Source organism: Mesoplodon bidens (assembly GCF_964165515.1).
Source record: "Mesoplodon bidens genome assembly, chromosome: 8".
Classification (NCBI taxonomy): Eukaryota; Metazoa; Chordata; class Mammalia; order Artiodactyla; family Ziphiidae; genus Mesoplodon; species Mesoplodon bidens.
The window spans coordinates 14,442,804-14,458,408 of record NC_138165.1 but is presented as its reverse complement, the minus strand read 5'-3'; the positions used below and the strand labels follow the sequence as shown (position 1 = coordinate 14,458,408).

The 15,605-nt window shown below is 48.9% G+C and overlaps 1 protein-coding gene across 3 annotated transcripts in view; it reads left to right on the top strand.

Moving 5' to 3' along the window:
* Positions 1–15,605, top strand: part of HERC2 (HECT and RLD domain containing E3 ubiquitin protein ligase 2) — a 224,127-nt gene that overhangs the window by 108,469 nt on the left and 100,053 nt on the right. For 2 of the 3 annotated variants that reach the window (XM_081241778.1, XM_081241776.1), the window contains exons 36-45: positions 2,665–2,852; positions 3,933–4,125; positions 5,430–5,612; positions 7,500–7,681; positions 8,212–8,359; positions 8,440–8,636; positions 8,876–9,106; positions 9,963–10,101; positions 11,510–11,653; positions 14,288–14,430. In XM_081241778.1, coding sequence (XP_081097904.1) covers positions 2,665–2,852; positions 3,933–4,125; positions 5,430–5,612; positions 7,500–7,681; positions 8,212–8,359; positions 8,440–8,636; positions 8,876–9,106; positions 9,963–10,101; positions 11,510–11,653; positions 14,288–14,430 — 1,748 coding nt within the window. The remainder of the gene's footprint in view (positions 1–2,664; positions 2,853–3,932; positions 4,126–5,429; positions 5,613–7,499; positions 7,682–8,211; positions 8,360–8,439; positions 8,637–8,875; positions 9,107–9,962; positions 10,102–11,509; positions 11,654–14,287; positions 14,431–15,605) is intronic. The other variant, XM_081241777.1, reaches the window with a different exon arrangement.

The following is a 15,605-nucleotide window of genomic DNA, read 5'->3' as shown; positions in this document are numbered from 1 at the left end:
ATTTCCCCCTTAGCACTGATTTTGCTGCATCTCATAAGCTTTGGTATGTTGTGTTTTTGTTTTCATTTGTCTCAAAGTATTAATTTCTCTTGTGATTTTTGTTTCTTTGGCTGGCTGTTTAAGTGTGTGTTACTTGATTTCCACATATTTGTGAATTTTCCAGTTTTCCTTCTGTTGTTAATTCCTAGTTTCACTCCGTTGTGGTCCGAGAAGACAGTTTATATGATTTTACTTATCTCAATTTATTGAGACTTGTTTTGTGGCCTCACGTACCGTTTCTCCTGGAGGATGTTGTTCTCTGTGTCCTTGAGAAGAGCGTGTCTTCTGCTCTTTTTGTGTCTGTTAGATCTGATTGGTTTATAATGTTGTTCTTTGCCTGAAATTTTGAGATACTGCAGGGCCAGTATTCCAAGTCCAAATGAAAGAGCAAGGCTTTCCTAAGCTCTTCGATTTTGTCCGTCTTTGTGCCCACACGACCCATTCAGAAATACACGCCATACCGTCAGTCAACATCTGATTTCTCAGACCTCATTAGCAACTAAAAATTGTTTTTAAAAATCTTGAAAGTGTATTTCCATCTAGAAATTGCCTTTCTTTTTCTGTTGTCTCCCTTTTTTCCAGAGACTCCAGTAGGTAAAAGTCATAGCACAAATCATTAATTATGGGGGATTCCTCTGTTAACAGCACTCAAGAGTTTAAATTCCAATCAGCCTACTGCCTGCAAAAAGCCAGGGAGTTGTGTCCAATGCATACATATCTATCTTTGTTGCTTTCTCTGATCAAGGTGATTCCTCTTTCACACAAGAAATTATAAGCATATGTTTTATATTAAGTTTTATGTATACATCTACATACAATAGCCACAAAATACAAAGCCACTTAAAAAAAAGATTTTCTGGGCCTCCCTGGTGGCGCAGTGGTTGAGAGTCCGCCTGCCGATGCAGGGGATACGGGTTCGTGCCCCGGTCTGGGAGGATCCCATATGCCGCGGAGCGGCTGGGCCCGTGAGCCATGGCCTCTGGGCCTGCGCGTCCGGAGCCTGTGCTCCGCAACGGGAGAGGCCACAACAGTGAGAGGCCCGCATACCGCAAAAAGAAAAAAAAAAAAAAAAAAAAAAAGATTTTCCTTTTTTTCTTATTGCAAAATGTAAAACAGCAGCAAATTCAGCATTTACAGGGTTAACATTACAGCTGCCAGGGGAGATCCCAGATGGAATGCAGCCCTTGCCCCTTCTGGGGCCTCACAGAGGCACTGCCAGGCTGAAGAAAAGACTGTTTTTCCCTCCAGTTTATCTAAAGCTTTTACTCCAGACCTGGGAATTGAATAACCTTTTTTTCTCCCTCTTGGAGGAGAGTGGAGCACAAACTTTACATTTTTAACCCACCCAAGCCCAGCTTTGGGAATGTTTGGGGCCCTTTTTCCTCTTTCGCGGAGACGGAACAAAGACCATAGGGTTCCCAGGGATGTGCCTTCCCTTCCCTCAGTCCAGCAGGCTGGCTCCTGGGGTTGAATTTACTGTTTTCAAATACATTAGTACGTTTTATTTCTCACAGCTGACGGGTCAGCTTCTGTTTTATATTATGGGTGGTTCCATGGCCACCAGGGACCCAATACTCATCATGTCCCATCCCTTCATTCTTCCTTGTACCGAACAAAGCTTTTGCAATATCTCAGGGACTCAGGGTTGTTCTAGAGAATCCCGTGGCTGTCGTCCCTGTGTCAGGGTCCCCAAGACCACCCCCAGTGTTCATGATTCGCTAGCAGGCCTCACAATACTCCAGATATAGTCATACTTAGGGCTAAAGTTTAGTACAGTGAACGAATAGAAAGCAAAATCAACGATGGCATGTGGGCAAAGTCTGGAAGAAACTAGACACAAGTCCTCTCCCAGTGGAGACCCACAGGGTGCACTTCCTTCCCCCAGCAAAGAGTTGTGACCACACACGTGAAGTGTTGTCTTCACATGCAACGTGTGGAGACTCGTGCTCTGTGCTTTTTCACTGGGGCAGGTCATGCAGGCGTCTCTGCCTGGCACTTGAGTAAGTTTCAGCCCCCCCAGAAGGAAGCAGGTTTCAGCAGAGACCGTGTTGTTTGTGCAAACAGTTCAGGCACAGGGTTGCATTCTTGGCAGTGAGGGGATGGTGGGAGCCCTCACGAAATCCAGGTTCCCAGGGGCCAGCTGGTGGCCAACTTGCAAACAGGCTTTCTAGGGACAGCAGTGTCAGGCCTGCTCTGTCAGCTGTGTCCTTTACTGTAACTAAAGTTCGTGAATCTCTCACACTGCGAAACGTTTAGCTGGTTATTTTTTCTTTTTCTGTTCTAATAAAAATGTGAGTGATGAGTGTCTCTCTAATAAAATCATTTTGTTTTTTGGAGTGGGGCCTAACTCCTAGAAACAGAGTCTATGTCTTTCTTAGAATTTTTATATCTTTTACATCTTCTGATACATATTTATATACTTTGTCCTCCACTTAACCTTTTTAAAAAGTTTAGTTCTCATCAGGAAATTTTGCATGGTATTTGTTGGATAGGTAAAAAAATATACTATGGATTCTTTACAATTATTACCTTCATTCATACGTAATATTTTTTTAAAAACATATATCAAGACTAGGAAGTTGTAACTACTTACTGGCTCATCTGCTGTTTTTGGTGCTCTGATAGGCCCTAGTTGTGATAATGTCGAAGAAGACATGAACTCTTCCGCCCGAGGAGCTTCTGCCACAGTTTTGGAAGAGACACGGAAAGAAACAGCCCCGGTACAGCTCCCAGTTTCAGGGCCAGAGCTGGCCGCCATGATGAAGATTGGAACGAGGGTCATGAGAGGCGTGGACTGGAAATGGGGTGATCAGGTACTTAGAGATTTGACTTAAACACATCAGCCATACGTTAGTCACCTTCTGCACATCCTGACTTGCATGCTGTGAGTAGGTGGAAACTGGAATAAATACCCACCTCACTCAAGGACATGTGTGATTGACAGGTGATGTAGTTGTTGGTCTCCGGGCAGGTGAATAGAATCTCAAAACCAGTAGAGAGAGCAGCAGCGGCCTGCTGTAGGGCCCTTGAACAGGATCGAGTCTATGAGGAGTGGCGACTCTTCTCAGGAAGCTCCTGGCATGGGCTCGACTTGAGGCGCAGCCCAGAACAAGCATGAGAGGGGGCAGGAGAGAGTAACCCTCACCTGAATAATCATGTCGGGAAAGCTCTGGCACCGCCTCTGTGAGCTCACGGCCGTGTGCCGGTAAGGCGTGCGGACCCAGGGGCTACAGGCACCTGCTGGGGTGGTGCCCATCTTTCCGCTTCTCCCCCAGCACTTTGCTCCTATGTCTCTGTCAGGTCGCCCCAAGTAGAGGTCGGGGGCCGGGCTCTGCGCCGGTACTGGAGCCACTAGCTGAGGACGGCGCTCGCCCTTCCGTGATGTGGAGCGTTCTTGTCACGTCCAGGTTTTCTCAGCCTCACTCTTAAGCACATGCCTCCTGAGAATCATCTCAGAGATCAGAGTGACTGGAACAGGTAGCAGCATCCTAAAAACAGCTTCTCCTCCTAGAAATGAGAGGTAGAGGTTCACTCTAAGATCTGGGGGAAAACGAGGGGAGACTGGTGCTCGTTGGAGGTGTCTGACCTCATGAAGCCCCAGGAGGGGTTGAGGGGCCAAGGAGCAAGGCTGGGAAGTCTGGTCTGTGCATTGGCTCAGAGAGCACGCTCATTGAGGTGCTACTTTCCCCGCTCACCTCTCTGGTGAAGGAATGCGAGCACGTTCGTCCCGGTGTTCGCTTTACAGTGATGATGTGAGCTGGGCACGTAGGCGGGTTAGGAGCCCCCTGTGGACTCGGGGGCTGTGTCCAGTGCTGCAGCCCCCCTTACAGGCAGTGTTCCTGTGACAGACAGGCCCGCACACCTTTAACCAGTCTCTGCTTTGGCTTCCTCAGGACGGACCTCCTCCTGGCCTCGGCCGCGTGATTGGCGAGCTTGGCGAGGACGGCTGGATCAGGGTCCAGTGGGACACAGGCAGCACCAACTCCTACAGGATGGGGAAGGAGGGGAAGTACGACCTGAAGTTGGCGGAGCTTCCGGCCTCTGCGCAGCCCTCGGCAGACGACTCGGACACGGAGGACGACTCCGGTGGGTGCCCGGGGGACCTGGCAGGCTGTGTGTCGGCTGCCCGTCCTTTCATCTGGGAGTGAGAGAGGCGCTCTGTAGGTCAGGCTTTCCCTGAAGGTCCGGTTGACAGGCCCCAGGTGATTCTGAGGGACTTGACTCCCCATTTCGCCTCGGAGACAGTTGTGGGGGGCGGGGTGAGGCAGTGGGGGGCTTGCTGTGTCCTCTCCTCTGGGGGGCCTCCTGGTGTCCCTGAGCCTGTTCCTGGAGTTGCGGGCATTGCCTCACCGTGCCCTGAGCACGTGTCTTCCTTCTTTCACCTTCCCCCAGAATGTGGCACATAATGTGGAGTTAGTCAGTACTTTACTGCCTTGGAGACAGTGAGGGTGAGAACGTAGAGTGACCTCAGGAAGTTAACCCTGGAAGGAGAGGTAAGGCTGTGGGAGGAGGGCTTCATGACATTTTTTGAGACGCGTCTGAAAGACCCTGGGATGCCGATCTTGGTGAGACTGTCTAGGAGGCTGGCACTGATTCTTGGGGCTCAGGCGTCTGCTGTATGTGTAGCATGGCAGGCTCCCAAGGTCACTCTTATGGTTAGGAGAGGAGACCCAAGAGGCTGAGCTCGCTAGAGAAGGGGTGGCGTGGAAGGTGGCACAGGCTGTGTTCTGTGCCCATCGCGTGTGCAGGCTGCTCCATGCATGTCAGATGTAAACGGATGACCTCTGTCTTGGGCATGTTAGGAGTAGCGTGCGGGAAGCTGTGTGGCCCTGCCTAGATAGTTGGTGCTGGTTTGTTATCACTGTATCCGACAGTGTCCAGGCCAGGTGTCCCTCCTCCCAGCTCTCTGCCTGGGGGCTTCGCTTGTGAAGGTGGGCCCTGAGCAGGGCAGGCCGAGTGACAGAGAGGTGGCCCAGTCGTGTCTTCCTCATCCAGAGGCCGATGGCCTGGATGTGTGAGCACCAGGCTCCGCCTCCTTGGAGGCAGCCACCTCATCTTCGTCGGGGCATAGCCAGCTCATCAGCAGCCAGCTTTTGACATTTGATAAGTTGGAACCTTGAAATCGTTTTAGTGCTTCTGAACTATATGCTGAGATTGCTTTAAAAAATTTAACTGCAATTTAAAAGGCTTGTTTCCTTTGAGTAAGGTGGGGCCAGAGCTGATTAGGGTGAGCATTTGTGCATCCTGAATTCCGTCCTTAATTGCAAAGAGCTGCTTCCCTTTCCACAGTGAGAAACGAAGAATGTGATATTAAATCCCTTAAGTTACATGCAGGGACATTTTCCAGTTTATTTGGGAGTATAGTTCCTTATTTTGATTCTTTTTTTCAGAAGCTGAACAAATTGAAAGGAACATTCACCCCACTGCGGTGATGCTTACCAGCACTGTAAACTTACTGCAGACTCTTTGCCTTTCCGCTGGAGTCCATGCTGAAGTTATGCAGAGCGAAGCCGTCAAGACCCTGTGTGGGCTGCTGCGAATGCTGGTGGAGAGTGGAACGGCAGACAAGACATGTATGCGGTGGACAGTTGTGGGCCACGGAGGCAGAAGTGGGCTGTGGATTTGTCATGTGTTTTTGTGTGTGTGTGCATGTGGGGGAGTGTGGGTGTGTGTGTCAGTGTCACAGGGCTGCTGCTGTAACGAATTACCACAGATGTGGTGTACTGGTTTGCTTGAGTTGCCACATCAAAGTACCACGATCTAGCAGCCTCAGTGACAGAAATTTGTTTCTTCGCGGTTCTGGAGGCTAGAAGTTCAAGACCAAGGTGTCAGCCAGGCAGGTTCCTTCTGAGGACTATGAGGGCAGGAAGGATCTGTTCCAGGCCCCTCCCCTAATTTCTGATGGTTTGCTGGCAATCTTTGGCATTCCTTGGCTTGTAGATCTCTGCCCTCATCTTCACATGGCATTCTCCCTGTGTGTGTCTGTCTCCAAATTTCCCCTTTTTATAAGGACATCAATTACATTGGATTAAGGACGCGCCCTAATCTAGTTTAACCTCATGTAAACTAATCACATCTGCCATGGCCCTGTTTCCAAAGAAGGTCCCATTCTGAGGTAGTAGGGGTTAGGACTGAACACAGTTCAACCCTTCACAGTGGGTTAAAGCAACAACTTCATTCTCTCGGAATTCTGGACACCGGAAGTCCAAAATCAAGGTGCCGCCAGGCCTGTGCCCCGTCCCAGCACTCCGGGGGAGGGCCCCTCGTTTTCTCTTTGAGCTGTGGTGGCTCCAGCGTTCCTTGGCTTGTGGCCGCATCATGCCAGTTTCTGTCTCATCTTCGCTTGGCTGCCTCCTCTGTTCTTCTCTGCCTCTCGTAAGGGCTTTCACTGGATTTGGGCTTCACCCTAAGGCAGTATAATGTCATCTCAGTCCTTACCTTACTTACATCTGTGAAGAGTTTATTTCCAAAGAAGGTCACGTCTGAGGTTCTGGGTGAACATGAATTTTGGGGGATACAATTCAGCCTACAAAAGTGTTTTGAGTATGTGAACGTGAGTATGTGTAAGTGTGGGAGAAGTTGAGGAAGGGAGGGGAGCAAACGTGTGTGTGTGTTCGTGTGCAGGTTTGAGTGCATGTGTGTGTGTACACGTGAGTGTGAGACTGAGTGTGGGTGTGGGTGTGGATGTGTGTAACCGGGTATGTGTGAGTGAGTGTGAGTGGCGGTGAGAGTGCGTACCCGAGACGTGCTGGGGTGCGAGTGCCTGTGCACGTGTGTGGGTGAGTGTGACTGCGTGTGGGAGAGAGCATGTCTGAAGGGTGGTGTCCCTGGAGGCCTGGAGAGCAGGAGGGCTGGGCCGTGAGAGCTGGTCCGGGATCTGAGCAGGTCACGTGGCGTGACCCCACCTCAGGGCCTCTGGCAGCCAGGAGGGCCCGGAAGCCCCAGGTGTCCACTGGTGGAGACCGGGGAGGAGCAGATAGGGTCATGCTCTCGGCAGAGTCCCAGCGGGTAAACTAAGCCCTGTGAAAGCCTCTTATTCTCATTCTCCTATCGTAGCCTTCTTAAACTTGGATTGGAAATTTAGGATGCAGATCAAATATAAACAAGCTCATGGGGGATATTTAAAACATGTGAGATTTACAGCCTGTACCAGATGTCCTCCCGCAGATAACTGCTATTGAATTGTGAATTGTTTTCCTACCGCTTAGAGACAGTAAGTAGATGAAATTCCTGAGCGAGTTTGAGTTGCTCCATGCACCTTAAAGATTTTTAAAATGTAAAGTGTTCCTTGAGCTAAGTCGCAAGTCCTCCTGTTCCTCTCATGTAGAATAATTGAAACTGTAATATATTTGTAAAGGAGCTTATTTATTGAAAGTAACGTGGCGTAGGTAAGTTAAAAGTTGTACTGGGCATTTATTTCTGGAAGTGGGGTACCAAGCTGGTCTGTCTTGCTCCGGCAGCCTCCCCCAGCAGGCTGGTGAGCCGGGAGCAGCACCGGAGCTGGTGCACCCTGGGCTTCGTGCGCAGCATCGCCCTCACGCCGCACATGTGCGCCGCCCTCAGCTCCCCGCCCTGGATCGCGCTGCTCACGAAGGTCGTGGAGGGACACGCGCCTTTCACCGCCGCCTCGCTGCAGCGGCAGGTAATGGTGCTGCCGGACTGATCCCCGCTCTGCGTGGGTTGTGGGACTGTGGGAGCCCCATCAGAGGTGGCATCGAGCTGGCCCTCGTCGTTCGGTGCCTGAGGGCAGAAAAGAACTGGAACTGACACAGTAGGTTTTCTAGAGTTCAGAGGCTGAGGAAATTGATTATTTTAAATTGATTCAGTTGTAAGCCTTAGCTGACTTGCTTTTCTATGCAATGATCAATCCTACCAGCTGCTCTGATCTGCTTCACGGGAGCTGTGGTATAATTGTCTTGAGAAGAATTAAACTAAAAGGAGTTATTTTTTAATTAAATGAATATCTGCATGTGTAATGGAGCTTATTTTTTAACCTCTGATAATCCATATCGCTAATCAACTTGGACGTAATTACCTTGCTGTAAAATAATGAATATTAGAATTTTCACATGGACTAATTGTGTTACAGGAACAAAAAATAAAGTAAAACCTCCTAATCGTGTCAGACAGCGGCTTTCTTTAATGCTCGCTCTTTTCAATTGCCCTTATCAGATCTTAGCTGTACATTTACTGCAAGCGGTACTTCCGTCGTGGGACAAGACGGAACGGGCAAGGGACATGGAGTGCCTTGTGGAGAAGCTGTTCGGTTTCCTGGGGCGCTTGCTCACCACCTGCTCTTCGGATGTCCCGTTCCTCAGAGGTGGGCAGCTCTCCCCCTTACCGGTGTCCTGGGTAAGCGAGCAGGGCGTCACGAGGCCCTCCTTCGCGTGTTTCTTGCAGAATCCACGCTGAGGAGACGGAGGGCCCGGCCGCAGGCCTCCCTGACGGCCACGCACAGCAGCACGTTGGCGGAGGAGGCGGTGGCGCTGCTCCGCACCCTGCACTCCCTGGGCCAGTGGACCGGACTCATCAACAAGTACATCAACTCGCAGCTGCACTCCGTCACCGCCGGCTGCGCGGGAAAGCCGGCAGAGGGGGTGGGTGCCGCACCGCCTTTTCACAGCTGCTAGTTTTTGTCCGTAGAATGCTGATTTAACTTTCAAGTTACCTTTTTAAACGCTGTGTATTTTGTTCAAGGATGTATTTTAAAATATTTTTTACTGGAAAAAGTTATTGAGGAAACTAACGTAAAAGTGAATCCGGCTTAATTGCAAGTGTGTAGGAGACAGGCAGCCCCTGGGCTCTCGTCTACAAGCTTGCTGTCTGTCTGCATTAGGCTCTGTTAGAGGACTACTTTCCTGACTCTGAGACCCCTGAGGTGGGGGGCCTCATGGCAGTCCTGGCTGTGATTGGAGGCATTGACGGTCGGTTGCGACTAGGGGGACAAGTCATGCATGATGAGTTTGGAGAAGGCACCGTGACTCGCATCACCCCGAAGGGCAAAATCACCGTGCAGTTCTCCGACATGCGGACGTGTCGCGTTTGCCCACTGAATCAGCTGAAGCCAGTAGGTGAACTTGTGTTCGGGTTACTAGGTAATGAGGCAAAGGGGTTTTATGCTAGACCTGGGAAGAGCCTGATTCTTGTAGTTGAGGTTGGCCTTCTAGGAAGCTACCCAACTTGAGGAAGACCATCTGTCTTTCTTCCTTTGATTAACAGGGCCTATCTCACAGGGTTGCATATAGATTAGTAGTTCATGTGGCTTATTTTAGCCTCAAAAGACACGAAAGGGCATTAGCAATTTAGAGGGTCCTGTGTAAGCATAAGTTAGTTTTATTTTTTTCAAAATGTGAATTTATGAAATTTATTTTTTATTGAACGACTCAACTTTCAAAAAAGCCTAAAAATGACTCCTTTAAAAAAAAATGATCTTTTTTTCACGTTGAAAATGCTTAATGACTGTGTTGAGTGACATGACTTATGTAGCAGCCACTGTCGTCTTCAATCTGTGAATTAGGGATCCATAGGGAAAGTGAGTGATTTATATGACTTTGATGTAACCCAAGTGCAGTTTGCCTATATCTTTCAATAAAATACTGTTTTTGATTACTATAGGAATATATGCATGTTGTAGAAAATTTGAAATGTATAGAAAATACCTAAGAAGTTAATAACTACCACCACGATGTAATTATTGTTTAACAAGTCGGTAAAGAAAAAATTAATTTAGGTTATATTTACTATATATGTAAGCCTTGATCTTGCCTTTGGGGTCGTCTTTTTACAATTATTTTCAGATCTAGAAAGGCTTATGAACGTGTGTGTTACTTCAGAATTAAGACTCGTAGTTATGATAACTTTCAGAGCATTCATTTCTCCTTCTCGTCGGACACACTCTGAAGGTTTCTGTGCTCCCTCTCCAGCTCCCTGCTGCGGCGTTCAGCGTCACCAACTTGCCCTTCACGGAGCCCATGCTCTCGGTCTGGGCTCAGCTGGTGAACCTTGCTGGAAGCAGATTGGAAAAACACAAAATAAAGAAGTCACCTAAACAGGGTTTTGCAGGTCAGTACATGCCCTTTGTGATGAAACAGCTACAGTCTTAACTAGTGTTGTCTGCACAGTGTTTGCTGTTTTGTCAGAGCAGGTTCTGTCACGGCTGAAGTCTTTGGGTTCAGATGGATGGCCGCTGGTTGAGTGACGGTGGGTGTGGAGATGAGAGCGTGTGATGCAAAGCGTGATGCCATGGCGGGGGTGGCACCTGAAGAACCCAGGCATCCCTACCTCCCGGTGCCAGCGTTATTCTGCGCACACTCTTTGAAGAGGGGTCTGTGTTCTTTCCCCCTCCCCATCTACCCCCTGGCCTCTGCACAACCGTACCTAGCAGGGCCTGTGTGTTTGGACCTGCCTCGCGTGGTGTCTGGATGCTGGCCACCCGTCGAAGACCAAGGCCACTCGTGCTTGAATTCTTCCTCTTCCACTGCTCAACTGGACTTTCCTTACGTGGCCCCTCACATATTCTTTGAGAGTTCTTCTCCCTGACTGTTGTTTGCACATTGGAAATCCTTGCGGTTTCACCCATAACTTCTTGATCTTTCTGCCCACCCTTCTTGAGTTTTCTCACCCATTTCTCCCCATTCCTGTAATGGCTGCTGCAGTGTTTATGACGGTGAACACCTTGAACTCTGGATCTCCAGTTCACGTCTCTGGCTAGAGGGCCGGGTGCATGTAAACCACAGCACGTCAACAATTCAACTCACTGTGTCCCTTAGCCGGTGTTTCCTGTCACAGTGAATAACCCTGTCCGCCAGGTACTTGAGCTTGGTGCCCCAGTGGCACCTCTGGCTCTTCCTGTGTCCTCCCGTCCCACATTCCCACGTCCCCACGCTGCCTTCCATGGCCTCCAGCATGTCCTGCTTTGGAACGCTGCTGCTGTGACTGTGGTCTAGCTCTCCTTGTGGTCTGCCTACCATCCTTGTGGTGGCTTCCCCACGGGCTTTCCGTGGACATTACTGCCGTCATTTGTTTAGATAAGATTCTGTAGGGTGCGCTGGTTTTGATGAGTTAGAGAACTGTATGCTGTGAGTATCTGACAAAAGTGTCTCATAGGCGCCTTGGGAAGACAAGGTGAAAGTATTTTATTTGTGATGTAGGTATCTGGTTGAAATGTCAGCAGTTTGGGAAATATTTGATTATACTGGCAGTAGCTACCATGGTTCTAACTGTGTTAAACCGTCTAATACTCGCCCCATCCCGAGGTAATGCATGGGGAGCGGGAAAGGGAGAAGCCATGAGGGAGGTAGAGGATGCTTACCCACAACACTGGGAAGGGCAAGTCCTACGTTATGGACAGGCTTTGACATGGTCAGCTGAGTCCCTCAGGGCAGTGCCCTCCTCAGGGCTGTACAGCTGCTGAGGGGGAGAGCCCAAGCAGCGTGTTCCATTCCTGCTGAGTCCTTTTTTTCCCCCACAGGACACGTAGCCTTGGACCTGCTGAGGTACCAGCAGCTAAAGCTGTACATTCTGAAGGCGGGCCGGGCTCTGCTTTCCCACCAGGACCGGCTCAGGCAGATCTTGTCTCAGCCAGCTGTTCAGGAGGCCGCAGCTGCTCATACAGGTATCTTCTTAAGGAGCCCTTCTGAATCTGTCAGAAAGGCAGACACCCCAATAGGGAACAGGCAAGGAGCATGAACAGGCAGTGCATAAAAGGGCAGGTACAGATGGCTTCTACATGTACAAGGAAGGTGTGCAACCTGGCTAGTAACTGACGAAAAGTGATAGACAAAGCCCGAGGGGATTTGGTGGGGAGGGAGGGGAACCAGCGCTCTGCCGCCGCACTCGTTAACGTGCGGCCCGAGGACCAGCAGCACTGATGGCACATCGGAACGTGGAGAAATGTGGACCCTCAGGCCGCACCCCAGAGCTGAGAAATCAGGGTCTGCACGTTTAACAAGGCCCTAAGGTGGTTCATGTGCACGTAAAGTGGCACTGCTCTAACACTTTGCTAGTGGGAATGTAAGTCGGTACAACCATTTAATGGGCATTTGAGGAAATCTTAGACTTCAAAATGCATACACACACATATCTGTATCTGTATATCCATTGATTAGCAAGTCATCTTGTGGGAATTTATCGCGTGAAAAGGAGTGGAGATACGTGTTTACAGATGCTCATTATGGCTTTTTTGTTGGTATTGTTTTTGTGATGAAAACTGGAGACACCTAAATGCCCGTTATTAGGTGAGGTACCCATGCCGTGGAATACCATGGCGCCATTCACAATGATGCTATATATATATGTTAATGCCATGGAAGCTTGAAGATGATAAACAAAAAAGCTCATTGCTATGTACATCTGTCTGTAGATTTGCCATAGATTCATCTGCTTACCAAATCAGTGACAGTAGAATTGCAGCTGACTTTATGTTCTGTGTACTCTTCCGTATTACCTCAGTTTTCTGGAATGAGTTCATATCACTTTGAATAGAAAAAAAAACCAAAGCTGTGAAATATTTTTTGGTTACCTATTATTGAAAGACATTGTGTTAAAGATTATGGGGAACAAGATAGTCCTTGTTTATGATTTTTTACTCTCTGGGGTGAGGGTGGGGATAGAAAATGGACGCAGATGACTCTGTCCAAGGTACGGGCCTGTGTGCTGTAAGACGTGTGAGCACAGGTTCACAGGCATCAGGGGGATGCTGGCAGCCGAGGGCTGGGGAGAGCAGCCTCGGAAGTGTGTGGCAGACCCTGGGTGCAGGGTACTGAGGCATCTCCGTCCCGCGGGAGGACACGGTAGGAGCCCAGGCATAAGCAGTAAGTATGTGGGTGCTGAGCTTTGTAAGGAGCTCAGGGTTTATTGAGGACTGTGGGGCTAAAGCTGGAGAGGTCAGTTGAAGTCCTGTGGTCGAGTGCCCTGACTACCAGAATGAGAGGTAAGGCTGACTGGGAAAGCTGTGGCAGCGCCTGTCGTGACAGGGATTGACGTTGAGGAAGATAAATACATACGCTAGTGAGTTATAGGAGTGTTTGAAACAGGAGATCATGGAGATGGGGGCAACTGTGTCAGGTGATAAGGTGTCTTCCAGGGGAAGGCATGAAAAACGGAAAGAAGGAATCAGTAGACACGGTGATGCTGTAGTCTTTGAGATGATATCTTTTTGGAAAACTAGCGAAAAGTCAAAGATGGCTAATGTTTCAAGCTTGAGTTATACGGAGGATAAGGAGGGAGGGCTGTTGACAAAAATTAGAAAAGCCCAGTGCAGTGTGGGGTGTTGCGTTTTGTTTCCTAGACTTCAGAGGGCATCATGAATTTACATATGACGTGCTGAGTATGAGCGGAATCTAATGGAAGTGCAGATTCATTCCGTATTAGACATTAGGGACCTTGAAGACAATCCACAGTTGTATTAGAAGATCAGGAACCAGAGCGCAGGGAATTGGATTGGCTGTTGTGTGGTCACCCGATGAGGAGCTATGGCAGCGCTGAATCAGGACTACCTTCCCATGCTTGGGGCGGATCAAGGGCTCCAGATGGAGCTGTCTAGAACAGGGCTTAAAAAATCCACCGCGGCCACCTGTTTTATAAAGTTCTATGGGAACATAGCTGCACCTGCTTGTTTACATGTCATCTCTGGCCGCTGTCACACCTCAGTGGCAGGGTTGAGTAGTTGTGACAGACCCTGTGGTCGGTAAGCCTAAACTGTTGACTCTCTGGCACTTCGAGACGATTTACAACCTCTGGTCTAGAGGATTAGTTGAAATTGTAACCAGACCTGGCTATCAGTGGTCCCAGGGCAAACAAGAAGTGCCAGACACCTCACCCGAAGCAGCTCAGATTACAACAAAAGACATCACCCTGACCACACGTCATATTTGGAATTGGTGTCAGTTTATAGTCTGAACAAGGGTTAACAGAAAAACCAGGGCTAGAGATACAGACTTGGGAGTGTCCATAGAAGGGGTTTCTGGAGCAGTGAGTGAGCACCAAGATGGAGAAGGTTAAGAACTGGACCAAGGGCAGGAATCTGGGAGGTAGCTTTGGTTGGCTCTAAAGACACAGACAGATGAACTAAAGAAGGACCAAGGCCAAAAAGCAGGGAGTGGAAAAAGCCTTGAAGATTTTGGTAATCTGATGCTTGATGAGGTAGAAATCATACCTGGTTTAACATGCTCAGTGCACTATCTTTTGTAGTAAGGAGGTGTTTGCTGTTGGAAATACAGTGTCATCCATATTTTGTTTTTACATTCAGATGATGGAGCAGCCGCATCCCCTGACCTTGGGGACATGTCTCCTGAAGGGCCACAGCCCCCAATGATCCTCTTGCAGCAGTTATTGGCCTCGGCCACCCAGCCGTCTCCAGTGAAGGCCATATTTGACAAACAGGAGCTCGAGGTACAGTCAGTAGCCTTGGCAGTTCTAATCCAGTGCATTAGATGGTGAACAACTTTTTTTTTCCTAGATGTGTATTTTCTTAAAGATACAGTCTGAATTTTAAATGATATGCCAAAGTAATTCTTGTGACTAGGTAGGTTTTAACCATGTTTGTCATAGAATATATTACAATACTAGTTAGAGAATGAATGAGTTAAAGTTGAATCTTATTTAAAGTTTCTGTGAATTATTTGTAAAAATTAACTAGATTCAGTGTTTGGGTTAATGCTCAAATATTCAGGGAGGGATCTTTTTCCAGGAAATACTATTATTGAAAGAGCCCCATTAGACCTAGGAACATGGCGCTTGCTCATTTGTTTCACTCACGCCAAAGCCTGTCTTGAGCATGCCTTGTTGCTGCCAGGCTCTCAGCCAACACCCTGTTTTGGAGCACGTGCACTGCACTGCGTACTCAGGGGTGGGCTGTGGGCATGTTCCCACAGAAGAGACTGACATCTGACCAGGTCTAAGCATGATGGGAACTTTCATGGCCCACCACACGGAAGACTAGATATTTTAAAAAATACTTATTGCTTTGTACTACATCAAAAATTCTGGACGAAATATCAAAGAAAAAACCAAAACCTTGGGGGCTTCCCTGGTGGCGCAGTGGTTAACAATCTGCCTGCCAATGCAGGGGACATGGGTTCAAGCCCTGGTCCGGGAAGATCCCACATGCTGCAGGCAACTAAGCGTGTGAGCCACAACTACTGAGCCTGCGCTCTAGAGTCAATGAGCCGCAACTACTGAGCCCGCGTGCTGCGACTACTGAAGCCAGTGTGCCTAGAGCCCATGCTCCGCAACAGGAGAAGCCACTGCAATGAGAAGCCCACGTATCGTAACTGAGAGTAGCCCTCACTCGCTGCAAGTAGAGAAATCCCGCGTGCAGCAGTGAAGACCCAGCACAGCCAAAAATAAATAAATACATTTAAAAAACACACACACACGAAAACCAAAACTGTGAGTGCTCAATTTGGCAGGCAGAAAATACCGTAGCAGAAATCTTCAGAGACTAAGACCCTGTGGGGAGCCAGGATCCAGAGTGAGCTAGGAAGCTGGTGGGGGGCAAAGGGAGAAGGCAGGAAATGTTGGGCACGGGGCAGCAGGAGAGGAGGGTGCCGGGCCTTCTCCAAGTA